The 26,987-nt window shown below is 35.1% G+C and overlaps 2 protein-coding genes across 2 annotated transcripts; one reads left to right on the forward strand and one right to left on the reverse strand.

Annotated features, from left to right (window-relative positions):
- The first annotated feature begins 4,431 nt into the window (after positions 1–4,431).
- On the forward strand, positions 4,432–6,948 carry LOC104889529 (transcription factor MYBC1). Its single transcript, XM_010674773.4, has one exon. The coding sequence runs from the start codon at positions 4,988–4,990 to the stop codon at positions 5,999–6,001; it is 1,014 nt and encodes a 337-aa protein (XP_010673075.2). The 5' UTR covers positions 4,432–4,987; the 3' UTR covers positions 6,002–6,948.
- Positions 6,949–17,724: 10,776 nt separating this feature from the next.
- On the reverse strand, positions 17,725–26,700 carry LOC104889530 (hypothetical protein). Its single transcript, XM_010674774.4, has 4 exons — positions 26,227–26,700; positions 20,121–20,748; positions 18,892–19,171; positions 17,725–18,071 (listed from the first exon to the last, which is right to left on the reverse strand). The coding sequence occupies exons 1-4, from the start codon at positions 26,354–26,356 to the stop codon at positions 18,021–18,023; spliced, it is 1,089 nt and encodes a 362-aa protein (XP_010673076.1). The 5' UTR covers positions 26,357–26,700; the 3' UTR covers positions 17,725–18,020.
- Positions 26,701–26,987: the final 287 nt, after the last annotated feature.

The raw sequence follows: 26,987 nt of genomic DNA on the forward strand, positions 1-26,987 counted from the left end.
TAGGGTTTAGTCATGTTTAATATCCGAAATAATAGCTGCTGGAAAACATTATTGGTTAAGACTTAATTAAGAGGTAAGGTCAGCTACTGACAGCGTAAAGCAGATAATTTCCCAATCTAGGCATTTGGAGGAGCATGTACATTACGTGCTATTATAGTGCACAATATGATGAAGGAAAAACCTACCTTTTTTTTTTTAAGGTAATGAAAAAAGAAGTTAGGAAACCCTACGCACGAGAGGAATTTCGAACGAGTCATTTACAAGGATATCATGATATTTGGAGTTATTACAATTAGTAAGAAAGAAACTATTTTGAACTAAATGTCCTACATTTGCTATCAAATCAGCTGCTTTATTTCCTTCGCGGTAGACATGGCGGATGGTGTGTGCGGAAAATGAGTTGAGTAGAATGCGAATATCTTCAATAATGTGCACAATCTACCATGGCGGTTGCCAAAGACCTTTAATTGCATTGATGACGAGAAGGTTATCTCCTTCAATGTGAATGTTGGAGATTGTTTTTGATTTCTAGTTGAATTCCCATCTGAAGTCCCTTTGCCTCGGCAATGTGAACTGTTCCATTTCCTAGATTAGAACCCATAGCCTCAATAAGGTGGCCTTGATGGTCTCTAATAATTGCTCCTGCTGTTGCTGAATCATTTCTGACTGAGCCATCGAAGTTTAGTTTGAAGGACTGGTCTGAAGGGTTTTCCAGGCGATGGGGATGAAGGTAGAGGCAGTGAGGCTAGCGGATGAAGGAGGGGAGAAGATGAGTTGTTAATGGTGGTGCGGGTAGTCCATTATGTGGCCAGAAAGGAGGCTTTGAGGATGATTTGATTGGAGCTAAAAGAGAGAAGGCTGAAAAGGATGCCATTTCTTTCCTTCCAAAAGCTCCAAATAAGGAAGATAAATTTTGAGAGTCTTTTTGTGGGATTTAATGGAGCTAACTAGCTAAGAAAAGGTAATAGGGTGAGTTTGGGATGGAGTGTTGCAACCAATTTTGGATTAATGGGTTACTCCATAGATCATTAAATTTTGACAATGAAAGAAAAGGTGTTCAATCGTTTCATGTTGGAAATTGCAAAGACCGCAATTACTGAAAGGGATGATTCTTCTTGTTGTCACGATATCTCTAATAGGTAGATTGTCATGGCAAATTTTCCACAATGAAATTTGCAGTTTAGGAGGTGTGTCAATTTTACAAATCCAATGAAAATACCATTTTTCTAAATTTGGTTCTAAGCCATGTGATAGCCATATGGTTGATTTGACTGTAAACTGACCATTTGATGAAGGTTCCCAAACAAGAGTATCCAGGAGAGGGCTTGTAGGCAAGAGGATTCCTTTGATTTTTTTGGAGCCAACTATGGGGCAGAAAATTTTGGAGTTCATCAATGTTCCATGAATTATCAAAAAAAAAGAAATGGGAAAGGTGAGTATCAAGGTTTACAGAGTTGGGATCAATTTGAAGTAGTTCGATGAGGTTTTTATGGGTTAGTCAATTATCTAGCCAGAAGAAAATATTTTTACCATCTCCAATTTTCTAATGAATGCCCTTTCTAAGAAGGTCACATTAATCAAGTATTTTTTCCATATAATGGAGTGAGTAGGCTTAATTAACGTTATAGCTGAAGAAATTATGTTGTTGAAGGTTTTTTATTTTAACACTGCGTGCCTAGAAGTTATTTGGTTCAATAAGTATTTTCCAATCAAGCTTTGCTAAGTAAGCCCATTTAGGGGGTTAGCTCTTCTAAGACCCAAATCACCCCCGATCTTTTGGTGTACAAATTTTGTCCCATGAAATAAGTGGGATCGCATTTCTTTCCTTTTGTTGTCTCCAAAAGAAATTTTTGTGTATTGAATCCAGGGATTTTGCTATGAACCCATGGAGGATAAAGAAAGAACAAGTGTATGATGGTAGTGCTTCTAAATTACTTTGAATAAGCATGTGACGGCCCGCTTTTGAGAGGAAATCAACTTCTCGTTGATTAATATGTTGTTGAGTGTTTTGAATAATTCTTTTGAAGTCTGTTTCGGTGGGATTGGAATTGCTGAAGAAGATTCCAAGATAGCGTCCTTAACAATTGTTTGGGGTCTTGTTAAAATGGCTTGCAACTGTAGACTTTTTCGATGAGGGGATATTTTTAGACAAGATGATGTCTAATTTACGAAAATTTATAAGTTGACCTGAGATAGTGCAAAAAGAGTCAAGAATATTTTTAAGCTTTACACAGACCGTACTTGTTGCTTTACAGAAGAGGAGGTTGTCATTGGCAAATAGAAGGCAAGGGATGTTAGGTAATCTAGGCTGAATATTAATTCCTATCCCTGAATTTGGTTTTTGGGCTTCTGAGGATATCTTTGGAGTAAGCACTTCCATGCAGCAAAGGATAAAAAGCTACGGGGAGAGGGGATCCCCTTGTCTTAGCCCCCTTGATGATTTAAACCATGGAGTTTTTTGTGCCATTTATTTTGATGTAGTATGAAACATTTGTAATGCATATGTTAACCCAAATTATCCATTGTGATGGAAAACTAAAATAGGGTAATGTTTTCCGGAGAAAATCCCATTTAATTTTGTCATAAGCTTTTTTCATGTCTAATTTGAGGGCGCACCAACCTTTCTTGTCTTTTGATTTTTGGAAGATGTTAAGAATTTCTTGTAGTATTAAAAAATAACATGGATTCTCGAGTTAATGTTACAACTGGGTACTAAATTTTTCCCTTTGTTTCAGTTTGGGTACTCAACTTTAAAAAGTTCCAGTTTTGATACTCAAACAAAACTTCTGTTACTTTTGGTGTAAGTCCAATTAAATAATAATAAAAAGTGTTTTTGGACAAATTTTTTATTTCTCTTCCTAAAAAGAATTTTTGTCTTTCTCTCTCCTCCCATCAAAATCAAATCCACCCGACCACCACTCCACCACCTCCCCCTTCCCCATAGTTTTTCTCTCTCCTCCGCTCCTGCTTCCATCGCTCCTCTCCGGCAACCAAAACAACATCATCATGCTGCATTTCACAAGCAAAATCAACATTTGGGAGATAAATCCCCAAAAATTGGAGAGAGAAACTTCCACTGAAACAAAATACAGAGAAAAATCAACGGAACACAAGAAAAACTTCAAATTCTTCAATGGTGAAACAATAATTGGTATCAATCTCTACCCAAAAAGATATATGCAATTGGAATCATGATTTGATTTCGAAATTGATGATGAAAGCATTTACGTAATTCAAAGTGTCAATCTGGTTGAATCCATTAATTATCTCTCCTCTTCATCAGACGAAGATGATGATGTAGACATGACTAAACCTCGCGCCTTTCTCTGTCTAGAATTCCTCTCTGCATAGATCGACCTTACGACAGTTCTTCAGGCGAGTACATCGGCAGTAAACAAGCAAGGTACATTGGATGCGAATTCTCAGGCGAAGAACTTAAAATCAGTGGATGCGATTTTAGGGGTTTCTATGCTGGAAATCGAGGAGGAGGTTCCAGTGGTGATTCAAGAAGATTATCACACTACGTGCATCAATCCAACCCCTGCAGAATCAAGCTATGGCGAGGGGATAATTTCTCAAATTGGTTAGAGCAAATTAAATCGAATGAGAAGAACTTGGATCCTGAGCAGAGTCGTTGCATCAATAGGGAAGGTATAATTGATCCATTACCTATCTTAATTAGCAAAAAAAAAAATGATCATGATGATGTGAAGTGTGGTAGTGTTTTTGATTTAGGGAAAAGTCATGAGTGTTTTGATGGTGATTAGAACAGTAATGGTGATGATTCTTTTAAAATCGATGGTGTTTATGGGTGTTTTGATGGGTCGATGATGGTGGATAATTGGGTATCAGAAACGATGGCAAAAAAAAAAATTGGCGTGGTTTGTGGTGGATTGGTGGGAGTGGATTTGGTGTTTATGGGGAGGACAAAGAAAGAAATATTAAATTTTTTAAAAAAGAGAAATAAAAAAAATTGTGCAGAAATATTATTTTTATTATTTAATTGGAGTTAACAGGAAAAAGTAACAAATGTTTGGTTTGAGTACCCAAACTGAAACATTTTAAAGTTGAGTATCCAAACTGGAACTTTTGGCAAAGTTTAGTACCCAGTTGTAACCTTAACTCCGGATTCTCCGTCAACGACAAGAAAAGTTAGCACTGACGTCATTTATGACACTCGATGCACCCAAGCCAATAATTTGAAATGTTTTTGCTACTAGTCAAAGTTGGTGGTGTTAAATGCAATCGCGTCATAGTTTGTGGCTTTGATGCTAATATTGCCGAAAAGAAAAGAATACAAATACAATGATCCATTTCACATTATTTTCATGTTTGTCCCTCAATTCATAGACTAAAATGACTAATATGCCCCCATCCTTCAAAAAAAAATGTCTCAAAAATTACTTTCTCAAGCAAGAATAGCCAACACTGACAAGTTTTATAAGGAGAGAATCATAGAAGTATAACTGTATAAAGAGTTAAGGACCCTCAAATCCCGGAAAAATATAAACCCCATAAAAATCATAAGAAAAGTCTCCTCAATTTCTTTTTTACTACTACTATTTTCTTGGTCTTTTTGAAACAGTACCCCATAATAAAAAGCTGAAAAGAAGCACCAACAAGATCCACCTCGAACACCCCTCCTCCACCACCCACCACCCTTCACCACATTCTCTCTCTCTCTCTCTTCCCCTCCTCCATATCCAACATCTCAGCAAACATTTTTATGGGAAAACAATTTCTTTCCAATTTAAGTTAATATCATATCATATCATATATTCATATCTTTATCATTATATATGAAGTAATCTCAATTATCTCTTTTTTTTTCATAAAAATTCCTGCAATTATTATGATTATCTTTAATAGTGAAACTCACTAATTCCCTTCCTACACAAAGATTTCCCACCAAAAACTAAAATTAACGCATACCCATCTCATAAAACCACCCCAATTTTATTGGGTCAATTCAATTTTTCAAAAAAAAATGAGAGAAGAGGAATCAAATTGGTTCTCAAAATGGGAAGATGAACTACCATCTCCTGATGAATTAATCTCATTATCTCAATCATTGATTACCCCTGATCTTGCTTCAGCTTTTGATATCCAAAGTCCAAGCAGTAATGGTAATAGTAACACACCTATATCTATTTTATCTCCGCCGCAACTGCTCAGTCACTACCATCAGAGCAGCTCAGCACCTCAACCGCCTCCTCCGCATCCTAACTCGTCCGAGTTTGACTCATCTTCAGCCGAGTTGGGAGGTGGCGGTGGAGGTGGTGGTGGCGGTGCCACTTCAGGTGGTGGAGGAGCTGATGAACCAGCTCGTACCCTGAAGAGGCCTCGCCTTGTGTGGACCCCACAGCTCCACAAGAGATTTGTGGATGCTGTGGCCCACTTGGGTATAAAGAATGCTGTACCAAAGACTATAATGCAGCTCATGAGTGTTGATGGGTTAACTAGAGAAAATGTTGCTAGTCATCTACAAAAGTATCGCTTGTATCTTAAGAGGATGCAGGGACTCAACAATGGTGGCGGTGGTGGTGGTAGTGGTGGTGGTGGTGTTGTTTCTGGTAGTGGTGGTGATTCCGCCACTGATCATTTATTCGCTAGCTCGCCGGTCCCGGCTCATTTCCTACACCAAGGAGGAGGAGGTCCTGGTGGTGGTGGTGGTGGTGGTGGGAGTGGTGGTAGAGGTAATTCAGAACATTTTATGCCGTATGTGCCGGTGACGGCTCTTAACCACCATCAGATGGCGGCTGTTGCAGGCCACCAGCAGATTCAAGCACAGTTTCAACATCATAGACAGATGGCTCATTTTGGGTCTGCACAAGGTGGCGCACAATTTGATCATCCTTTTTTATCAAGACAAGCACAATTGGGTCCAACTAGAAATGGGATGATGCAGAGTAATTCTGGGTTTGTGGAGGATGTTGAATCTGCAACAGCTAACAATGGTGGCAGGAAAGTTCTTACTCTTTTCCCTATTGGAGATGATTGATATATATAAGTACAATATAATCTCTACTTTCTTTCTTTTTTCTAAGGAAAAGAAGAAGAAAAAAAAAAAAGTTTGGATTATAGTTGTTGTGATTAACTTTGGGGGATGAGACTAGAAAGAGGGGGTGTTCATTTGTTGTTTCTAGTTACTGTTGATTAGTGTTTAACTAGTGATGAGTAATTTTAGGTTGTTTTTCATGGGAAGAGTGTTAATTCTGGGTTCTTTGGACATAATTAAGCTTCCATTATCATTAATCATGGTGTAATTAAGGTCATCCTATAGAAGTGTTGTCATTTTCACTTCTCATTATTGTGCAATCTAGTGACTTGAGTAATTGATCATGATGTCACTTTTGGGGAAGCTCAGCTGAGGTGAGCTGAGCTAAGCTACCAATCATACTTGTGGTTTTGTGGATGTGATCATTTTGGGTCCTTCTATTATGATTGAACAAGATTGACGAGGTATCTTATAGAGTTTGATATCATCAAGATTATTACTTGGTTGATCATAGCACGCGGCTATAGTTGTACCCAAAAAAACAACCATTAGAATCGGCTTAGTGAGTCCCTGCTTCCGTGATGAACTGTTGCTTTTTATCTCTGTGATCCGAGCAAGGAGAAGAGGATTGTTCGGGATTTATTATCCGGTAATTCAACCGTGTTAAAGCCTTATTATAGGTTGAGGTTAGCTACATGAGTCAAGTTTTTATCTCCGGTATCTTCTGTCAAGCGTTATATGCTCCACCAAACTTCTTATCTGGTAACGTAGGATAAAAAAAAAACGCTTCATCTAGAATCCCAAGTAACAGTTCAAGTGTAGTTTTTGCAAATGTAGTGTAATGTAGATGTGGTTCATTGGTTCTTGTTGTAAATTGTGTCATTCTATATATTAAAAACCTCTGATTTCATCATAACTTATAAAGGACTATGTTGAACTAGTGTTGTTTTTGTACAAGTGTGTACTTATGTTCTGTCCTAGTTCTTCATCATCAACATTCAACCTGTATCCGTACTTTACTGTTATATCCGATCAAAGCGAATCTTAATCGCATTAGAATAAACCCGATTTTCCAACATTTAAGCCTGTATTATCAATGAGTATTTATCTGTCTATAAACTAGATCCATCACCTTCAGTCAGATCTCTTTTTGTGGCATTTTTATAATGAAGATTGTATCATTCAAATCGCATTATTTAACAGCTGTATTAGACAATTTCATGCTGTTAGGACCTGGCAAAATGCGTGTTACTTAACTGATTAACAGGATTTTCTGCTACTCAGATCATGTGTTCGACAGTATCAGCTTTCGTTTCCCTGCACTCAAAATCAGGAACTACAACATCATTTGAGTTTTCAGGTGGAATGTTTAGAATTTTGTGGGCTGTAACGAAAAAGTATATATGTTACAAATTAATTCATTGAGCTGGCTCAACAATTTGCTCTAGGTTACTCGGACTTTTCATTTTGTTCATATACATGTGTTAGATGATAGATCCTTGATTTTCGAGACAGTCGAGTCTAACACCAAAACACATATCCATGACTAACACAAATACCCGAGTCCATATAACATAAAATTTAGTGTTGGAGATTTTTCATGTGTCGTAGTAATCAAGGGACCAATTCCAATACTTAATTGCTATTCTTTTTCAAGTGATGATGAACTTGTCCGACAAAGGTGGAAGCTTTTATATACATCTATATTTTTTTAGGGGACAAATCGTTCATGAGGATATAAGGAGGTACTTGCAAAGAACAATGGCTCTCCCAAATTTGTTATACCTTAAACGGGACTAGTTTAGCTAAATGATGCGCTATATAATTGTCATCTCTTTTCACATGAAACCACAAAACGGAAGAAAAAGAAGTGCACAAAGAAGAAATGTTAGAATAAAAAATGAAAGCTTAGATGTGGTGAATGCTTCATTTTTACGAAAACAATGAAATGTATTAGAATTGCTAATTTTGCATAATAAAGTTTTAACGTAATGAGGGAAGATACTAGGAATCTCACACAGAACATGCATGTTAATGTTTTTCAGCAATTTCCGGAGAAACAAGCAATATGTGGGAGTCTTGGCTTTGCTTTTATGAATTATTGTTGTATTAGGCCTTGTTTGGTCTTATTCTAGGACTGTTGTATATAAGAGCCAAAAATAGTAATCCTACTTCTATGCCAAATACTTTGACACTCATGCCAAAATAAAGTAATTGTTGTCCCTATAAATCATATTAATAGGAGATGTATTTTAGTAGTAATAGACTAATAATAGCCTAATCTTCACAAAGTTCCAATAGTCCCCTATCAATTTTAAGCCACAAAGTTTTACTTTTTCCAAAAGATTTTCATCTTTCTTTAACTTTACTAAACAAAAGCAATCATACATATACATCTAAGTGAAAAAAAAAAAATCAATCATACTTACGATAAATATTCAAACAAATCACAAAGGTTCCAGCAATAACATTTTATTGACTCATTTTCAGATCTTTCATCTCCAAAAAAAAGATTAATACATAATATTTCGAGAATCATAACGATACTTAATTAGTTAATTATAACACAAATACGACAGTTATTACATTTGAAAATCAATTGGTGTTTTATTGCTAATTATATCGAACTGGTAACAAGAAGACTATCAACGACACTGTTACAAACACATATGGTATAGACGTTACGAATAGATTGTCATAAAAAGTTAAAAACTATAAACCATATACTTGATGATAGCTCCTATGATTCATAAATTTCATCCATTTAAGTTAAGAGGATTGGGAAAATCATGGCTCACCAAATGATGTTAATAAAGGTAGCAAACAATAAGAAAAGGGACACACAACATCTACATGGTAGGCCATAACTCATAAGGGGTAGAGCTAGGAATTTTCACATGGGAGATTTGGGAGGGGACAAAGGCATAACATAAAACTATGAAACACCAAAGAGATCATCTTTTTTATTTATTTTTTAAAATTAGATTTGTTGTGGGTCCATTCACATTATATGACTATAAGCCAAATCTCAAATATACTTATAAACTTATCTTGTTAAAAAATACCCTTCAGTTTGGGACCAAACCAAACAGGGCACAAGGAATTTTCGGTCATATGTGGCAATGTGGGGCGGCATGAATATGATCATCTACTGCAACTTTGCAAGTGCAACTACTTTTTATTTTTCTCCTCCTGATCCAAGGATCCCCCACCAATGAAGGCCAAAAAATTTGTAAAGAAAAATGACTTTGGTTGACCTTGTGTTTATACTTCCTCTGTTTCTAAATAAGTGCAACATTTCTTGTTTTCACGTTTGCCAATGCATTATTTTAACCATTAATATCTTCCATTATCAATAAGTAAAAATTATAAAAAGTTGATATTAAAAAAATTCACATTCAGACGAATCTAACAAGATCACACATGACTATGTTTTTCCTAACATGTAAATCACCAAAGCTAATTAAAGTATAAACTGTAAATAGTAAACACTATGCAAATGTTGCACTTATTTAGAAACGGAGGAAGTATTTGATTGGATTTCCTACCTATCCCTTAAAATTATGTATGGTTATTATGCAAAGTAAATTTCTTGCTTAAGTGGAAGAGGATCATTCATTAATCCCAAATGTTAAAGGTATCTTTTAAGTAGTTGAGGTATTGTTGTGGTGTTGTTGGTATAGGAGTTCTATCTTGTTATCATTGTCAAGGTTACATATTTGATTTCTCTCGATGGGAATTTAAAGGTGGGGATTTTCTTTATTCTTATGGGTTGGGTTGTTGTTAACTCGGAACTGACATGGTTTTACACGTTTAACTTAAACATACAGGAAAATTTAGCATTTTAGCACCATTTAAGATAAGTTGGCAAAACATTAATTAATTCTTTAAATCTTTCTAATATACTACCAAGTTGTTACCTAAATGGATATGGATTAATAAAATATTGGGCATAAAAATCCAATTTATTATTGTTAACATTTGTTAGGGTTGTGAATAAATAGGTTTAATAGGTCGACACTGGTAACTACTTAATTAAACGAGTCGTGTTAGTGTCAAGAGATCTTAACGGGATTAGTTAACCTGATCAGACTTTTTGATGTGACTAGTAACTGATACGAACTTGAAATAGTCATGATATGACCTATTTGACGGCTCTAGGTTTATGCTTGTTGATGATTGGATTGACTTGGCCTTCTATTCAATTGAGTGTCATATAACAAGGTTAGTATCCAAAAATCGCATGACAGTCATCTTCGTAAGGGTTATTAGTGATTAATATGCAATACACCTTTTTAAAAGTAAGGGGAGGAAAAGTTTTCTACCAAATTGGAATTTTGCACAAATTAATCCAAGCAAATGACCCAACTACATAGACAAGGCAACTTGAGAGTAGGGAAGGGTGAGGGATTCATTTAATTCTGAAGGTTTCGGTGAGAACAACATTTACCATTAGACTAAACTTGGTCAATAAGCATATTATCCAATGAATGCAAACTTTGTGTCAGGCTAATACTGTTTTAAGTGGACGGGATCTTTGACGGACGCAGTCAATATAATTTTGATAAAAAATAAAAGATTCAAATATAATTCATTTATGATTAGTTGCTACTATGCCTATTTCTCTATCTCTTTTATCTCCTTACACCTCTATTGGCCAATCCACTATCGACCACAATATAAATGGATCAACTTGCTTTGATCGTTAACATGCATATAGTAACCAATTAACAACCCGATACGGTAGTATATTGACTCGTCCGATAACCAGCTTTATACTAGAGCTAATCAAATCAGCCTGCCTTGGCCAAGCCAGGCTCGGTCCGGTCTGAATTTTGGATAGGCAACTAGATTTTGCTTTGGGACGGGCTTTGGACAAGTCATTTGAGTCTTATTTTTGGCCCGAAATGGCGGGTTTTAGGCACAAAAATTTCGGCCTGAAATTAGACCTGACCAGGCCACTGGGCAATGTTTTTAAAGACCCGTCCCGACCCATAATCGCCTCTACTTTATACTAGACTAACCTATGGTCAATACTTCATAGTACACCCCTTGTATACAAGTTTCTGATAGGAACATAGAAGTGATAATGATGCTTTTAAATTCTTTCCCTTCTTAATATAAATATATAACAATAATATTACTCTAATGTGAACAAAGAGAGTATTAAAAGATCATTTTTTTTCCCTATCAATCAATTATTGATCGTCAAATACGTATCATAACATTAACTTCTTTTTTTCTTTGACAGAGAGTATCACAACTACAACAATAATCGAAAACGACAACTTGTTAAACTTGTGGAAGTGGAGTTTCCAACCATGATCACTACATCAACGACTCATCTCTAATTAATTATATAAAATCATTACTATTAACATAACTCTCCATTATTTAAACCCTAAAAATTCTGATTGGAAAGAGGATTTTTAAGTCTAAAAAAAGATTAGTTGACCCAATCTAAATTTAGTGGGAATAAAACTAACATGTCACATCAAAAAAATATAAAATTATATCCTTAAACTTTGGTGATCATGATCTACGTATAGTTATGAATATAATTAGTTCCAGCTCATTTGGAAAATCTTATTTGCCGTCATATGTCCAAGTACATGACTCCCATCCACATTGTCTCATGATCATAATCTACCTACATGCATTCTCCCATACATACATCACACTTATTAGCTACTACTAACTACTAAGAATAATATGTATGTTTTAAATGTCCATAATTTATTTCCATTATAAAAAAATTTCTTGTTTGGATGATCATGGAACAGATAGACAATGTTAGCCCCACCCCCAAACAATTTACTTAAAATCTTAATTAATCATTTACTTTGTCTCCAAGGGTTAGGATTCACTAGATCAAATCTTAACAAAAGGGAAAAAGAAGAAAGAAAGTTCCAAGAAAATTATCTTAATAGTAATTATATTAGTACTTATATGCACCCTTTATATTCTCCTTGTCTCCACTTAAAAGATCTTTTCTATGGGAAAATTATAGGAATTTTCTTTTTTCGAAATTAAAAAAAGATATCTTTAGCATGTAATTTATGCACATATATATAGAATATAGAATCAATATTGCTATTCTAACTATTAGTTTAAAGTTAATCTTTTGCTTGAGTTGGTCTTTTGATATTGAAGTTCTAATCTTGGTTTTACATTCCATCGCGCCTCCTCACATTAGAACCCATCATACTAAAATTGTTGATGCAACATAGTTCATCTTATACCCCAAGGATTTATATTTCACTTTGGACGGGAGGGGTTGATGAAATTTGTACCTATAACCTACTTGTCACAATAATGGCTCTGATACCATGTCATACAATCAACTCAATTAAGGTTAAACTAATAGTTGGAGCCCGAATTTTAGTTTTGTATTCTATCATATTGCCAAAAAAAAATATTAGGAAAGTTTTCATCTTTCCTATACAAGAATTCTTCATATAAAAATTGATATTGTCTACAAGACATAACACTCTGTATATAAACAAGGAGTGTGTTCTTCATATAAAATTAACACAAATTATTAGGATCGATGGTCTAATTTTAATATAAATTTAGATAAATTCAAAACTACTTTATCGTAACAAACCAATTTCACCTCACTTTAACCAACACTATCCCTAGACATCTCGCACCAACTTAGTCGCCGTTGTTCATTCTCTTCTTCTTCTTGCATTTGCTTTTGAATCTCAAACTACAACAGACAATTTTAAAAATAAATCGAAAGTCTTACCGGATAGAATAAACTAGTTACTAAATGGGTTAAAGAATGTGATTACTGAATGGATTAAGCTGGTAATTAGATAGATTAAAATGGTCAATAAATAGATTAAACTAGTTACTATATTCTGAAGATGGTCCATTTTCTTCTTAATATTGGGCTTGGACCATTGCCTAATTTTAATTTAAAAGTAGGTGGTCTCTTACATGATCAACTATAAACTAAATGAGCGAGTTACCCAATTTGCACTATTATTTCCCTCGATGGCTTCTTGTACCAATTTCTCCTGACACATTACTAATTCTCCCGGTGTAGATTTACTTGTTGATAATAGATCAGTAAGAGTATTGGTCTGATAGATGACTCTTCTATAGAGTTCATAAATATTGGAACTCATTAATTTACCTCCGTCTATCTGAATGATCGGTCTCAACTCAGGAGGAAGATCAGATAGTATTCGATTGATTTTTCGATCATAAGTACTATGTAAAGTCCTCGGTTTTTCCTTTTTCTCTATCCCTATCCATAGATAGGTACAACGTTTGAATCAATAGAAAATCTGGTGCCTATTGGTGTTCCAAAAGTTCCATTTCGAAGTCCTGGAGAGGAAGATGCATCTTGGGTTGACGTATAGTGCGACTTGTCGGATATATTGGGTCATATGGGATAATTGTCAAATTGTTGATCTATCTAATTAAGGTTGATCAAGCTCAATCACGTATAAAAACAAGGTCAAATAAGTACTCAATAGGTCCAACAAAATCTAATAAGTTCAATTATGAAAGTAAAGTTAACGTGATGCTTACCTCTGTTACACAATAGTTGCAACTGTTTTAACGCTTGCAAATGCGCACCTTTTTTCTATTAATATCTCTAATATCAATTGATAAGAATTACTATATAATGTTAATATAGTAAAACTAATCCAACATCTTAATTAAAGGCTTCTTTAGTCAAATATATAAATAGTATAAAAGTCGAATGCGATTACAAAACCAAGGAGGGAGGTATCTTTGTAATAACAAATGAATTTTTTATGCCAATAATAAACACAGGAGTATATGTTTATTAAGAAGCTTAGGGGAGCAGAATCGTATCAAATGATTTTAGATTTCAGCAAATTCTTGTCAATAAGAGAGGCTTCTAAGTTCTAAACATTGCTTTGATTGACAACTCAGAAGTTAAGACGCACGAAACTTCCACTATCCATGCAAATTAATAAACTAAGTTATGGGATAAGGAATAATCTAATTTTTGTTATGGAGTTTATAAATAGTGTTAAAAATAGACAACCTGGCAAATCAGTTCATAACAAATAATTAGCCCATAATTTAGTACCGAAGTAACCTTTATCTTTCCCATAGATTATTCCCTCCATTTAGATTCGAGTTCATCATTTTAAAACATTAATTGTCTACTTAATCCCATCCCAATCTCGGTACTACCACCCTTAAAAGGTTATCAACTACTCCCTCCGTCCCATAATATAGTGTTTGTTTCTTTTTTATACTGTCTCCAAGACGTAACTTTGACCTTTAATATCTTCAGTTCTGTATTAATAAAAAAATATAAAAAGTTGATATTATGAAACTACACATTGAGACGAATCTAACAAGATCCCACATATGTTTTTTTATACTACCTCCGTTTCTTAATAAGTGCAAGATTTCCCTTATTTGGAATAGTCACAATAAGTGCAACCAAGCTCAAAATGGTAATAAAAGTTCAATATTATTACAAATATGCCACTAAAAAGCAAGAGGGGACCACAACTTTTTTGTTTCATCACTTGAATTACTCTACTTTATTGTGGTCCCAACTTTCTCTCTCTACATTCTAGGGGTGAAAGTTATTCGGATAAAATCCAAAATCCAATCCAATCCAAATTAGCAATTCGGATCGGATTCGAACTGTGTTCGGATTGGATTCGGATTGAGAATTTTTGAAAAATTGGATTTTCGGATCGGATTGGATTGAGGGTAATTGGATCCAAAAATCCAATATAACCGAATAGTAATATGCCTTGTATTATGTATCTGGATTGGGCTTAAGTGCTTAACTGGTTTTTTATTATAAAAAAACCTACTCCATAGTCCAATACACATAGAATTTCAATCCTTCCCCTAAAGCACTACTGCACTTAATTCCTCATTTCCTAAATCTACTAGGTTGCTGTTGTGCTTAATTTATTTCATCGAAAAATTAAAGTTTTAAAAAATTGGATCTTCGAATCGGATCCAATCTAGAGTATGAAATTTCGGATTGGATTGGATCGGATCGGATTCAAACCCTAATTGGTTTGGATTCGGATTGAAAAATTAAAATCCAAATTTTATTCGGATCGGATTGGATTAGGCCTTAATCCAAACCGCACACCGAACTTTCACCCCTACTACATTCCTTGGTATTCCCCCACTTTCTCTATGTTGCACTTATTAAGAAACGGAGGAAGTATATACAAATGAGAATATTCGGTCAAAGATTTTAAAGTTTGACCCACCAAAAATGAAGTAAGCACTATATTATGAAATGGAGGGAGTAAGTTAGTAATGTAGGGAAGTAGGTTTTGTGTAATACTGACTTATTATAACACTTACTTTCAATTTTCGACTTAAAATGGTCACTTTTTTTTTAATTAAACGGGTAAATGTATGAGCCAAATGAGTCACTTATTATCTTTTAAGTAAAAAAGTTACTCCTGTTCTACTATTATTTGAAGACAGTGTTATATGAGATTATTATAACAATATTTAGCATTTAATGTAGAAAGTAATTTTAAAATGCACTATTATATAATTATTACACTGCTATATCTACACTCTCTATATTTAATAGCAATATTGTTTAGGTCGAAGTTAGAAAATTTTAATCATATATTTTCACTAATCTATACAAATATATTAAAAGGCGTGCGAAAATAAGAAAATGTGCCACGTGACGCTCTCCTTAGGGAGTTTTTAAAAGGTTAATACCCCCTAAAGTTGGGACCTACACAGGTTAATCAATAGTTCAGACCTTTTAAAAATTATCACCCAAAGTTGAGACCTCTATTGTCAATTTTTCATAAAAAAAATTAAGAAATTGTAGAGTATAGGGTTTGAACTCAAGACCTCAAGTACATATGTTAAAGCTTTAATCACTAGGCTAAGTTGTATTTATTGTTATTATCATATAGTATTATATTAATAAATAAATTTTTTTCTTATTCGGAGCATAACCCGGACTTAATAACTAGTTTAAATATCAAAATAGAGTGTAATCGAAGGAATACAAGGAAGTATTTTTTAAAATTCAGACATATACTAAGGTCTTATTAAGTTGATAGTAACCAAACATATAATTTTTTTTATTGTTATACCAAATAGACAAGTGATATTACAATTATATTATAATAGCTTCATAATTTGATGAAATTATATTTTCTAATCAAGCCGACAAATAATTTAATTTTTTTCAAAAAAAAAAAAAACTCCCCAATTATACAACTTAGAATAATAATTCTAAAAAAAAAAGTACTACCATATTAAAACATGAAATAAGACAAAGAATCAGGATATTATTTTTCCTCCACTTTGATGTCTCCTTACCTTTACAAGCTCCATCCCATGTGAAAAATAAAAAGGTTTTTGGCATGGAGTGTTTGTCACTACAAAGATAGGCAAAAGTTTTTTAAGGGGTTTGACTACCCTTAACCTGAAGGGAACAATTTGAGATCTCCAAGATGAACACAGAAAAAAGTGCCCCCATTTATTTAGCAATTACTTGGAGCTAATTGTAAAGTTGTTTTTGCCATGCATATGGAATCTTTTAACATCAGATGTTGGGACTTTTAGGGTAATTTCATCATGTCCAATTTCACAAGCATGCAAAGTTGTAGTAATAAAACAATTTTATTTGATCCAATTATATTCATGCCTTGACATCATCTTACTTGGAGCTACTTAAGACAAGGAGACCAATACCTAAACTAAGTATGGTTAGTAGTACTTTCAACACATTAATATAGTGAGCTTTTGCCAAATCACTGCTATATACTATGGGTATAATTTACACACTTTTTTTTGTACTATCAAGATATTATTGGTAATATTATAAAATAATTTGGTACTTGAGTATTGGTACTATACAGTCTTATATAGGTACTTTAAGACCTCGCATTGATACTCAAATCTACTTATTTGGTATTATGAATAAGTATTACGTCCAATAATAAATCCTCACTTGTTATTGGTTAACGCTTTCATGGTACAATTAGCGTCATCATTTTTATTATTCCCTTTATCTAAAATTAGTTTAAACTTTTGGAGCACAAAATCCTGATAACAAAAATTTACTTATCTTTTGTTATTTTACAAGATAAGTAATTCATCCATTTCGTTTTAAATGCAACAAAGGAATATTTTATATCTCAAAAATAATAATATCCATTTGTTGCATTTAAAATAAAATAGAGGAAATTATCTACTTCCTTTGTTCTTTTTAGATGCAAGATTTTTGCCTTTTAGATGGATTAAAATAATCAAATGTTGCAGATAAAAACAAAGGTATAATAAGAGAGCAGAAAATTTATACTTTTATCGAGCACAGGATTTGTATTTTGTTTAAATGGCTAATTAGATGTAAATTGAGATAAATAGTGAATTAAAAAAAGAGAATAATGTTAAATTCCTATCCGTCTCTCTTGCTCTAAGATGTTTTTTTTTTGAGATTAAAAGGTAGGCTATATTATTAAAGAACCATGTTCAGAGAGTCCGAAACAATCAAGTCTGAGATCCAACTAGGACCTCCTACAAGCCAAACCTCGTCACTGAAGCTCGAGGTAGCCCATTTTCTTGCTCTCAGATGTTAGTACGCATAAATGTCAGTATGAGACAGTATCACAATAAACATCGTAGGATTAATTACGATACGGCCTCGCCAAGAGTTACTCTTTTATCAGACTATCAATGCAGGGAAGAACAATCTAAACACAAATTAAGAACTGATATAAGAGAGAAAGAACGAATTATAGTTATTAATGATTCTACAAAGTTGAATTGTAAAAAAACTTTTTGACATGAGAAGACTAAGAAATGACTAAGTTGCCAGTATCAACTGAAAAGAAACTAGAAAAGTTCCTATTGTTTTGAGAAAATATAGGTAGCACACAGACTAGTAAAAGTTTTGGACATATAATTCAACAAATGACACCTAAACACAGAGGCTACTAGTAAGTAATTATATTGACCTAATGGAAACAGGCAGTTGATCAACCAGACACCACCCACCATACACAATGCTGGATCAAAGGTTCTGAGAGTAGTCGAAGCTCAGAGGCTGCTGACAGAAAGGAGCCTGAAATTAAGAGTACAGACACAAAACATCAGATTCAGGTTATATGCCGCGGCGAAAAAATTGTGCATTTATCGTTGCATGCAAAAGCATGGATTAGATTGACAAATTCTGCATGAAACAAGTATATTAAAGTTTATATCTTTGTGTTTTGAACCATGGCAAAGATAGAAGGGGTGAGAATATCGATATAAATCTTCGTTTTGCGGAGAATGGTTAAGGTAAATATCCTGCATATCGTTAACTTATTTAAGTATGAATGAAATTCTTATCATTTCCTTTTCTTCGAATTATTGAACCTAAGCTATTAAAATATAGACCAAAGAATCTCAAAAACCTGCCCTTTAGTTTCTCCCTTTCATGCAATTCCCTAATCCCTACCAATGAATAAAGAGGATCTCGTCCCATCATGTACTCCCTCTGTTCAAAATTAGTAGCCACAACTTCCAATCCCTTCCCCGTAATTAATAATAAGACAGTATTAAACAAAAAGACTGTTATATAAGTGTTGGACCATTTCCGTCCTCTCCATATCAGTAGTAAAATATTGGGGAATCTAGTAATGAGTCGGTTCTAAAAATATTTGTATGGACTATCAATCTGGAAGAGGAAGTATATAGTAAGCTGCCTGTGCAAAAACAGATTGTATAATACAAAAGCACATGCGTAAACCACAACCTAGCAGTCACTGCAAGCCAATAAGCCATCTCAACTAGGCCAACTTAGTTACTTAGATATCATGGCATATGCTTCAGGTAATTTAAGAATACCAACTAACACGGAATGGGCATTAAAAGAACCGAATTTCAGAAGTACAGCCTACCTGGAAAACAGAATGCCTGAATTGCTCATAAGAGTGTGCATACATCATAGCAGGACTAGGCCACTGCATATATACAGCATCTCTTGAAGCTTGATTCAATCCCATTGCGTAAGGACTCATGCTTGGGTCTGATGGGCCATAGTTGAGGGAAGTTTGCGCTCTGGGGATCTGACCCATCTGAGGAAAAGCAGAAGCATCATACTGCACAAAGGGAGGCTGAAACTTGGGCATGCTGAAAGGAGGCAAAAACCTTTGGCCAGTAGGAAAGCTTTTAACATACCTGCAGATGACAAAGAGCACAAATTAGCTCAAAAGAAAAACAATAGAGAGCAGGCAATTTCCAGCGCAACATAGAATCTAGTTAATAGTCATGCCTGAAATTCTACTAAATTATCTTTTTGCCTTTTTGGCATCAGTATATCACCACTCTGGTAAGTGGCAAGTTCAACATTAGACAAAGGTTATGAGTAAAAGGTGTATTTGTTTGAACTCCTCCTAACAATGCCAAGGTTGCTAAAGAGTACTTTCAAATAACTGAAAGGGAGAATGAATCAGGATATGCATGCTCGCATAACTGAAACAGCAATAAGAGGAGCGGCCGCAATGCTAAATAACCTAGAATCATTTCACAAAATGATGGCTCCATCAAACAAGAGCCACAGCAGATGTACATTTGTACCGATCTTAAAATATCTTCCAATTCCCCTTCCAACAGTTCATAGAGCTATAAGCCCAATCGAGAAAGTATTTTTCTAGCAAATCTCATTCTTGGTGAAAAAATGGGTTAGACTTTGCAGGACAAGAACAATCAAAGCAAAACCATTGATGAGTTACCTCCAATTGCTTTCTCTATGTTTATCCAAAGAAAACAGTAAGGACAAAAAAATTGAAAAAAAAATCTACGAGAAAAACACCATTATGTCAGTAACCTAGGACTCTAGGAGTGCCCCTGAGAGATGAATTGGATAAGAGAAATGGTATTTCTCTTAGCTTATGAAATTGATTAAACCTAGATGAAAACTAAAGTCGAGCAGCGAAGATCAAGTATGTAATAATTTTATCATCCAGCATTGAGAATACGATATGAAGAAAGTGTTGCCACTGCTCTCATGCTCCCAGGCTATGCCATACAAAGCCAACAAAAATACCACTCTTGAAGTAAAACCTCAAATAAAATGGCAGATTAAGGCAAGTAGAGGTGCACTGCAGACCAGTATACACAAACGTACCTTACATAACTACGATCATAGTCTGGATCAGATCGGTCTTTTTCTCTGTCTTTGAAGATAGCAGCAACTCGAGAAGAAGTTCCTACATCCCTGACAATGATATTCTTCTCCGGATCATTGATGAAATTATAGCATCCTCCATTTTCCTCCTTGCTTGGACACAAACCTCTGTTTTCCACTAAAACCTGAGGCATTGTCTCATCTGCCGTAGGACTGTTTGGGCTGCTAAAGATGCGCGCTCTTGCCTTATCATACTCCTCCTTCCTCTCTTCTACACTCCTTACAGAGTTTCGTTTAAGACCCATGTCAGTTCCATCACCAGAAGATGTCCTACAAGGCCTACGCCTGATAGCAATTTTGACCAGCTCTTGTTTGCTATTTTCTGACTGTCTAGCAGGTATATCTGATAAGCAAACAGATGGGTACTTGCTCTCCGCTGTTTTCATAACCATAATCTTTGCTCCAGCCCCATCAGTGAGATTGTCCAATACCATGGTCTGCAGCCCATAATGTTGAGCAACCCTGTGCGCTGCAAGACGTAGATAGGAGGTAGGAAAATGTTGAAACTCAAACTGCAGCTGCTCAGGAGTCTGCAAAAACTTCTGAATATCGAGTTCCATACGCAAAACTGAAATAAAATACATCAAGGGAACTTGTCACTTAATTGAACAAAGAAGATCGCATGAAAGAATTATTATCATATATATTCAGGAACCTCTTCACAGCAAACAGCATACCTCATAAACCAAGAAAAAAGAAGCAAAAAGAACAATAAAGGGTAAATGAGCAGAAGGCAAGAAGCTTCACTAGCTTTATAGGAGTATATTCATCATACACAAAGGTGTACAATGTGAATGGCATACCCAAGACTACTTTTTGTGCAATTGCTCATTTGGAGCTCTCCTTTCTGAATATATTTTGCTCATTTGGAGATCCAAATGAGCAATGAGCAATGAGCAAAAAACAAAAACAGCCTTGGGTGTACCATGCTCACGGTACACCCGGGTGTATCATAAAAGTTGAAAGCTTTATAGCTTAGAGCAAAGGCAGCAAGAAAGACATTGCCAGTTTCGTACTTGGCCAATTTCTCGCATCTGCAAAAACCCAAGGACACAGACCAGGGTACATCCCTTGAGATATGCTGACAATATCTTGAGAGTCAGGACTGTTTCTCAGAGACATTAAACTAGCTGGCTAAAAGAAAAGAGTGAACAGAGCATGAACAGATCTAGACTCAAGCCTCCTTAAAACACACCTTTAAAGTAGGCCCCACACGGGTGGCATGAAGAGAGAGACATTATTCACCCATATGATAATGTGGTAGAAAGGAAAATTTAGGAGAGAGAGTGGTGGTCTGGTGGACATGCTGGGCATGGAGAAAGAGAACAGGATGCGTGGATGCAAGATGTCAGCGCTGACATATTGCCAGTCAATATTTCCGTGACACAACTCAGATTGCTCTATCTAACTGATACCCAATAGTTATCATTTATTTGCTATAGTAAAGAGTAGGAGAGATAAAATGATGATCAAAACTTGATGGACAACCATAAAATGAAAATATGTCAGGCAAAAAGCAACAAATCCCTTCATGTAAAAATATAGAGACATTCTACGACTGCCCAAAGAAGAAAGTGATATGATATAAGGACATTAATCATGTTTACATTTAAAATTTCACCATGCATCTTATTGGATACATAGTGAATCACTAATTAATTAAAATTTCAAGAATTACTTGACAATTCTTGTTTCAGATATCCGGTCTCAGAACCTACTCAACCTAGTTACAAAATCTTCCCAGATGGGCTTGCAATTGCAGTTAGACAAACAGGCACAAGCAGATGCAGTCAAGTTGGACATATTAGCAACATGAAAATGTATCTACTGTAACATTTTACTTTAATAATACAAGGCCCACCTACAGAGAAGAAGCTATTTATCCCCTTACCTCCCTCCACCTTGTAAAAGTTGTTCTCATTTGTGGCCAACTTTCTGAATCATAAAAAAATCTTCATAGACAAGCAAAAGGGAGAGTTATTGTCATCCAAGATTCATCTTTACAAATTAAACTTCTTATTTATTTTTTATTTTTTCAACTTTTATATCTCTATTTTGGTCTTTCTAGAACCTGAACATTCATTTAGCTGGAGATTAAAGAAGAGTTCACTAACTATTAAGGAACATCGGCAAAATTACAAGTGAAAGATGTCATGAGGAAAATATTGGGTCACGAGAGGATGATTGGTTCATGCACACATATCTAACAACTCAAATATGATATAGAAGAGATACTGCTAGAAATAAATGTCAGACCTCAGCAATTACACTCAGAAGAAACAATTGAGCAACAATGAGAATCAAATCAGGGAAAGCAAGAAAAATATGAATGGATTGATATGATTTCAGAGAATTTCCTGCCAACTATAACATTAGCCCAATGTTCAAGAGGTTGGAGCTCTCCCAATGTAGTTTCTATTTCACTTTCTGAATGATCTACTCTAAGCTCCTCATCCCTTTTTATTACATTACACCCTTGCCCCTCCTGGCTGCTCATAAGTTAAAATTCCAACTAACTCTTCCTGAAATACTTGTGCTACCCTTCTCTTTACCCTTTCGGCCATTCCCCATACTGCATAACAAATTCTCAGGTGTAATGACAGCTTTTCCCTCAGACTTCCTCTCACAATAGGTTATAAGCACGGTGGGATTTAGCAGATACCTACCAACCTGTTCGTAAATTATATGAATGAGGAATAGTAACAAAGACAAATAATAACACCACCCTTGCTTCAATGTTCCGTGTGCAATATTAAGAGTTCTGAAAGGATTATATTCAACCTTGCTCTATGATTTTATCTCCCACCTGTCTCTCCCTCCATAGAACCTCACTGGGAGATAAGCAGCAAAAACAAAACAACAAGAAAATGATATACCTCCTTCGTTCTATAATTGATACAATATGGAGAGGATGCACAATCTTTAAGGAGCCTATGTGATGAGGAGAGAGATAGAGATGGACAAAAAAATAGGGACCCAAGTAATGAAGAGAGAGATAGAAAGAATACTTCCACCAAAAATAGGTGTCAAATTTATTTTGCAACTACCCAAAGAGGAAGGGCTCGCATTTATTTTAGAGCATAAGAAGTATGTGTTAAGTCCAAAGCCTAAATCGAAAGACATTTATAGTGCGATTGACAAAGGATCCCCAAACATGTTCTCTACTACCTACGACTACGTAAAACTCCAAATCAAAGTTATAAGCATTACAAGCCTCCTATGACTTTCCCTCATAGCTTCAGATGCACTACATGATAAAAGAGCAAAGATAAGCACTATTGTTTGGTCACTGTGAATAGTGAGAAAAGGAAGGATGGACAATAAATGTGTGTTGGTAAACAGAATAAAGCACACCGTAATGTAAACTTCTCATTTGAGGATAACATTACCCTTTCATTTAAATGGACAAGATATGAGCCCCACTAGAATAGTTAAAACCTTTCCTAATTGGTCACCCACAATCCATCACTCAACTCTCACGAGTTACGACAAAATTAAATGAACCCATACACAAATGCATTCTCTCTCAGGTGATATTACCTCCACGAATTAGGCCTTCCTCTGTGGAGAAAGCACGCTGCCAAGCATCACAACCCACTTAGTTGTATCCAAACACCTCAACAGGTCATGCGTCCCCTCTAGCCACTATTAGGAGAATTCCATATTACTACTCCTAATCTCCTCATCCAAGGCCTCTTTTGCATTCACATCCTTTTAACACTATAAGTCTATTACTAATATGTTATCTACTTTGCAAGTGTCTTTGGACTAGTGGAGTCCAACAAATATGAAGATCTATAGAGAGGCACCAAGAGATGAAGGAAATATTTGTTCGAAGTGACAAGAAATTCAAGACATGAAATTACATATCTTCCACTTTCGAAGAGATAACAATTCTTGGAGATTTTAAAAAGGAAAGCCTTCTCTTAATATAGACCATCTCCTAAACAAAAGCTAGATTGACTTCCACTTAAAATTCAAAATTTCGCATAATGGGCAACTTCCACAACTCTGTAAAAAGTAACTAGTAAATTCTTATTGACCACTGGCAAGTCACACCAAAACTAAAAACCCCTATAGGAGGCATTATCATCTTCAAAGCTTTGCAAAACTTTGTACGGCAAAAAATACACCAAAATTATACAGAGAGATTAAGCTCCACCCACCACAAAGCACCATCAATAAAATTTAAAAAGTAATGAACATCAATACATTCCTCAATAATCGGAAAATTAGAATTTCATTAATGAGCATGAACATTTTTCTGTAAAGATATGACATTCAATTACTCTTGCCAATGGCCTCCAGGACAACATTAAAACCTCAAACCTAAAGGATCCTTTGCATGAAGCAAGAAGATGTCTCTCGTGGTAGCCACAAAGATCCTCTCCCTCTGTTCATTTCAATCTAGTGTCATAGAATTCTGCGATCACATTTTTTTCATATCCTTCTTTACTCCTTCAACCCAAGTCATCTTTTGGTTCTTTCGCCTTCTTATAAATCCCCATATTTCCAATGCTCTACTTCCTTTATCCTTTAGACCACGTCACACATGCCCAGACCAACATGGTCCATTCTCCCTTCATCTATCCTCAATGTTTATTAATAAACCTTTCTTCAAATATCTTCGTTCCATATTTTACCCCTTAAGTTGTTCCCACAAAGGCATCTCAACATACGCACCTATGCCATACCCATCTTCTCTGAGCTCATCTTTAAGAATTTTCCCTTTAACCTTAAAGCTACGCTGCAATCACATAATATCCCTAATACTCGACATCGGATCCAACCATGCTTGATATTGTGATCACAACTTCGTCAGATAAATCAAAAGGTACTTAAACACTCACTTGGGGAGTAACTCCCTACCATCTGATGTTAATGAATTGTTTCACTCCCCCTTAGTAACTTGGCACTTCATGTACTTAATTTTATTTCAACATAGTATAAACCCTCTAAGTAACTTTTATCCCCAATAACTCTAACTTGGCATTAACCCCAAATCTAACCTCGTCCACTGATACAATATTGTCTCCAAACATTATACAGCATGGTAGCGTACACTAAAGTTACCCCACAATCCACATCAGTCAATGACAAATACATGGGTATCCTCGATCAACAAGTCTCAAGAACATCATCAATCTACATCACAAACCTTCTAAAATATCTCATAGCCAGCAACGAGAAACACCCAATAACACAGATGCACTCAGAAGAGACCTCCAACCACAAATCAAGTTAGTACTAGACCTACTTTTGACAATATGATAAAGCAACTTAGTGTGTTTGGCATGTTCAGGGGAAGATAAATTTAAGCAAAGCAGCTCATGTTCCTTTCGCCACCAAATGTACCGATAACTCTCAGCTAAAAAAAGCACAGGTATCCGAACCTCTCAACCAAAAGAAAGAGCATGGAAGGTTTACATGGAAGTAGAAGACACATATTACAGCCTTCTTAGTTTGTACTAAACACCCAACATCTACGAGATTTACCTGACTTGGAGGGTATACGTATTCAAACATATCTCATTCCTGGCGTCACTCCTTACTCATAATGCAAAACTAATTCCACCACAGTCCATTCACTAACATTGTAAGAAGTAACCAACTACAACACAACATGATCTATATCTACACCAACACACAGTACACAACAACAAATGCCCAGCATGCACCCCAGCATACTCAGTCAGGGAGCTCACCGCCCGACATTCCGAACACAATTTCTTTCCAGCATCATATTCAACAACAACATCAAAGCAATCTAGCATCATACAATAACAAATCTCCAAGAACCCAATGTGCTTCAGCAAACCCTCATAAATCAACCAGATCTAAACCAAAACTAAACTACCCCCAACAAATTTAACACAATTCCAAACAACAATACATTAATATACAATCCAACAATTCCAAATCCCCAATTTGCAAAATTCTACCCCTAAAAAACCCACCTCCAGATTTCAAAAATTACACAAAATTAAACTAATTAACTCAAAATTAAACCACAATAATCAAAATTAAGCAAGTAAAAAAACTCAACTGGTTAGACGATGACGAGGGTTTTGAAGAGCTTCAACAAGAAAAGGGTCCACCAAAGAAGCGTAATTGTTGACCAATGCTTCTTTTTCCTTATCATTCAACCCAATTGATGATACTTGAGTAGATTCCATTACAAAAAAAAAACCCTTGATTAAAAACACAAAAAAACAACAACCCAGATAAATTCTTCTTGCTATTACCCTAAAATCAACCCAAAAAATTAAAATTTCAAAAACGATCTACAAAGTTTTATTATTTTTTCTCTCTAGAATTGCGGATGCTACTGCTTAATTTGCAGGTGTTTCTTCTTCTATGTAATAAAATTGGGGAAAATTGAAAGAGGGTTTAAGAAGAAGAAGGAAAGTATGGTTGTTTTCCTAAAGCATCCACGGTGAGAGGAGAGAGAAAAAAAAGAAGATGGAGAGACGAAAGAGAGAAAACTCTTCTTATCTCCCACCCAAAAAAGGAGTATGAATTTATGAGATTGGCCTCTATTTATATGTCCCTTTGATTTTTCTTCAAATTTTTCCTATTCTTTTTTGGGTTTTGTTTTGTACCCTCTCTTTATTAGATTTTCTTACCCCAATTATTACCTTTTATAATAAGGTGAAGTGTGTGGATCATAATGGGCTTTATTTTGAAGGAAAAATCATTTTTTTAATGTATTTTTGGAAAGATATTTATGGGTTTGTTTGATTTTATTGTTATTCGTGAGATTTTGAAGAATAGAATCGTGTAGTTAACTTTTTGGAAAACAGACTC

The sequence above is a fragment of the Beta vulgaris genome, chromosome 3 (genome assembly GCF_026745355.1).
Source record: "Beta vulgaris subsp. vulgaris cultivar EL10 chromosome 3, EL10.2, whole genome shotgun sequence".
In the NCBI taxonomy this organism is placed as follows: Eukaryota; Viridiplantae; Streptophyta; class Magnoliopsida; order Caryophyllales; family Amaranthaceae; genus Beta; species Beta vulgaris.

Excerpts from the sequence above, each read along its gene's own strand:
- LOC104889529 (XM_010674773.4), top strand. The coding sequence starts at position 4,988 with ATGAGAGAAGAGGAATCAAATTGGTTCTCAAAATGGGAAGATGAACTA.
- LOC104889530 (XM_010674774.4), bottom strand. The coding sequence starts at position 26,356 with ATGGAATCTACTCAAGTATCATCAATTGGGTTGAATGATAAGGAAAAA. Across the intron at positions 20,749-26,226 it reads CCCTCGTCATCGTCTAACCA|TTTTGCGTATGGAACTCGAT; the intron begins GTTGAGTTTTTT and ends ATTTTATTTCAG. Across the intron at positions 18,072-18,891 it reads TCAGGCATTCTGTTTTCCAG|GCTCCTTTCTGTCAGCAGCC; the intron begins GTAGGCTGTACT and ends TCTTAATTTCAG.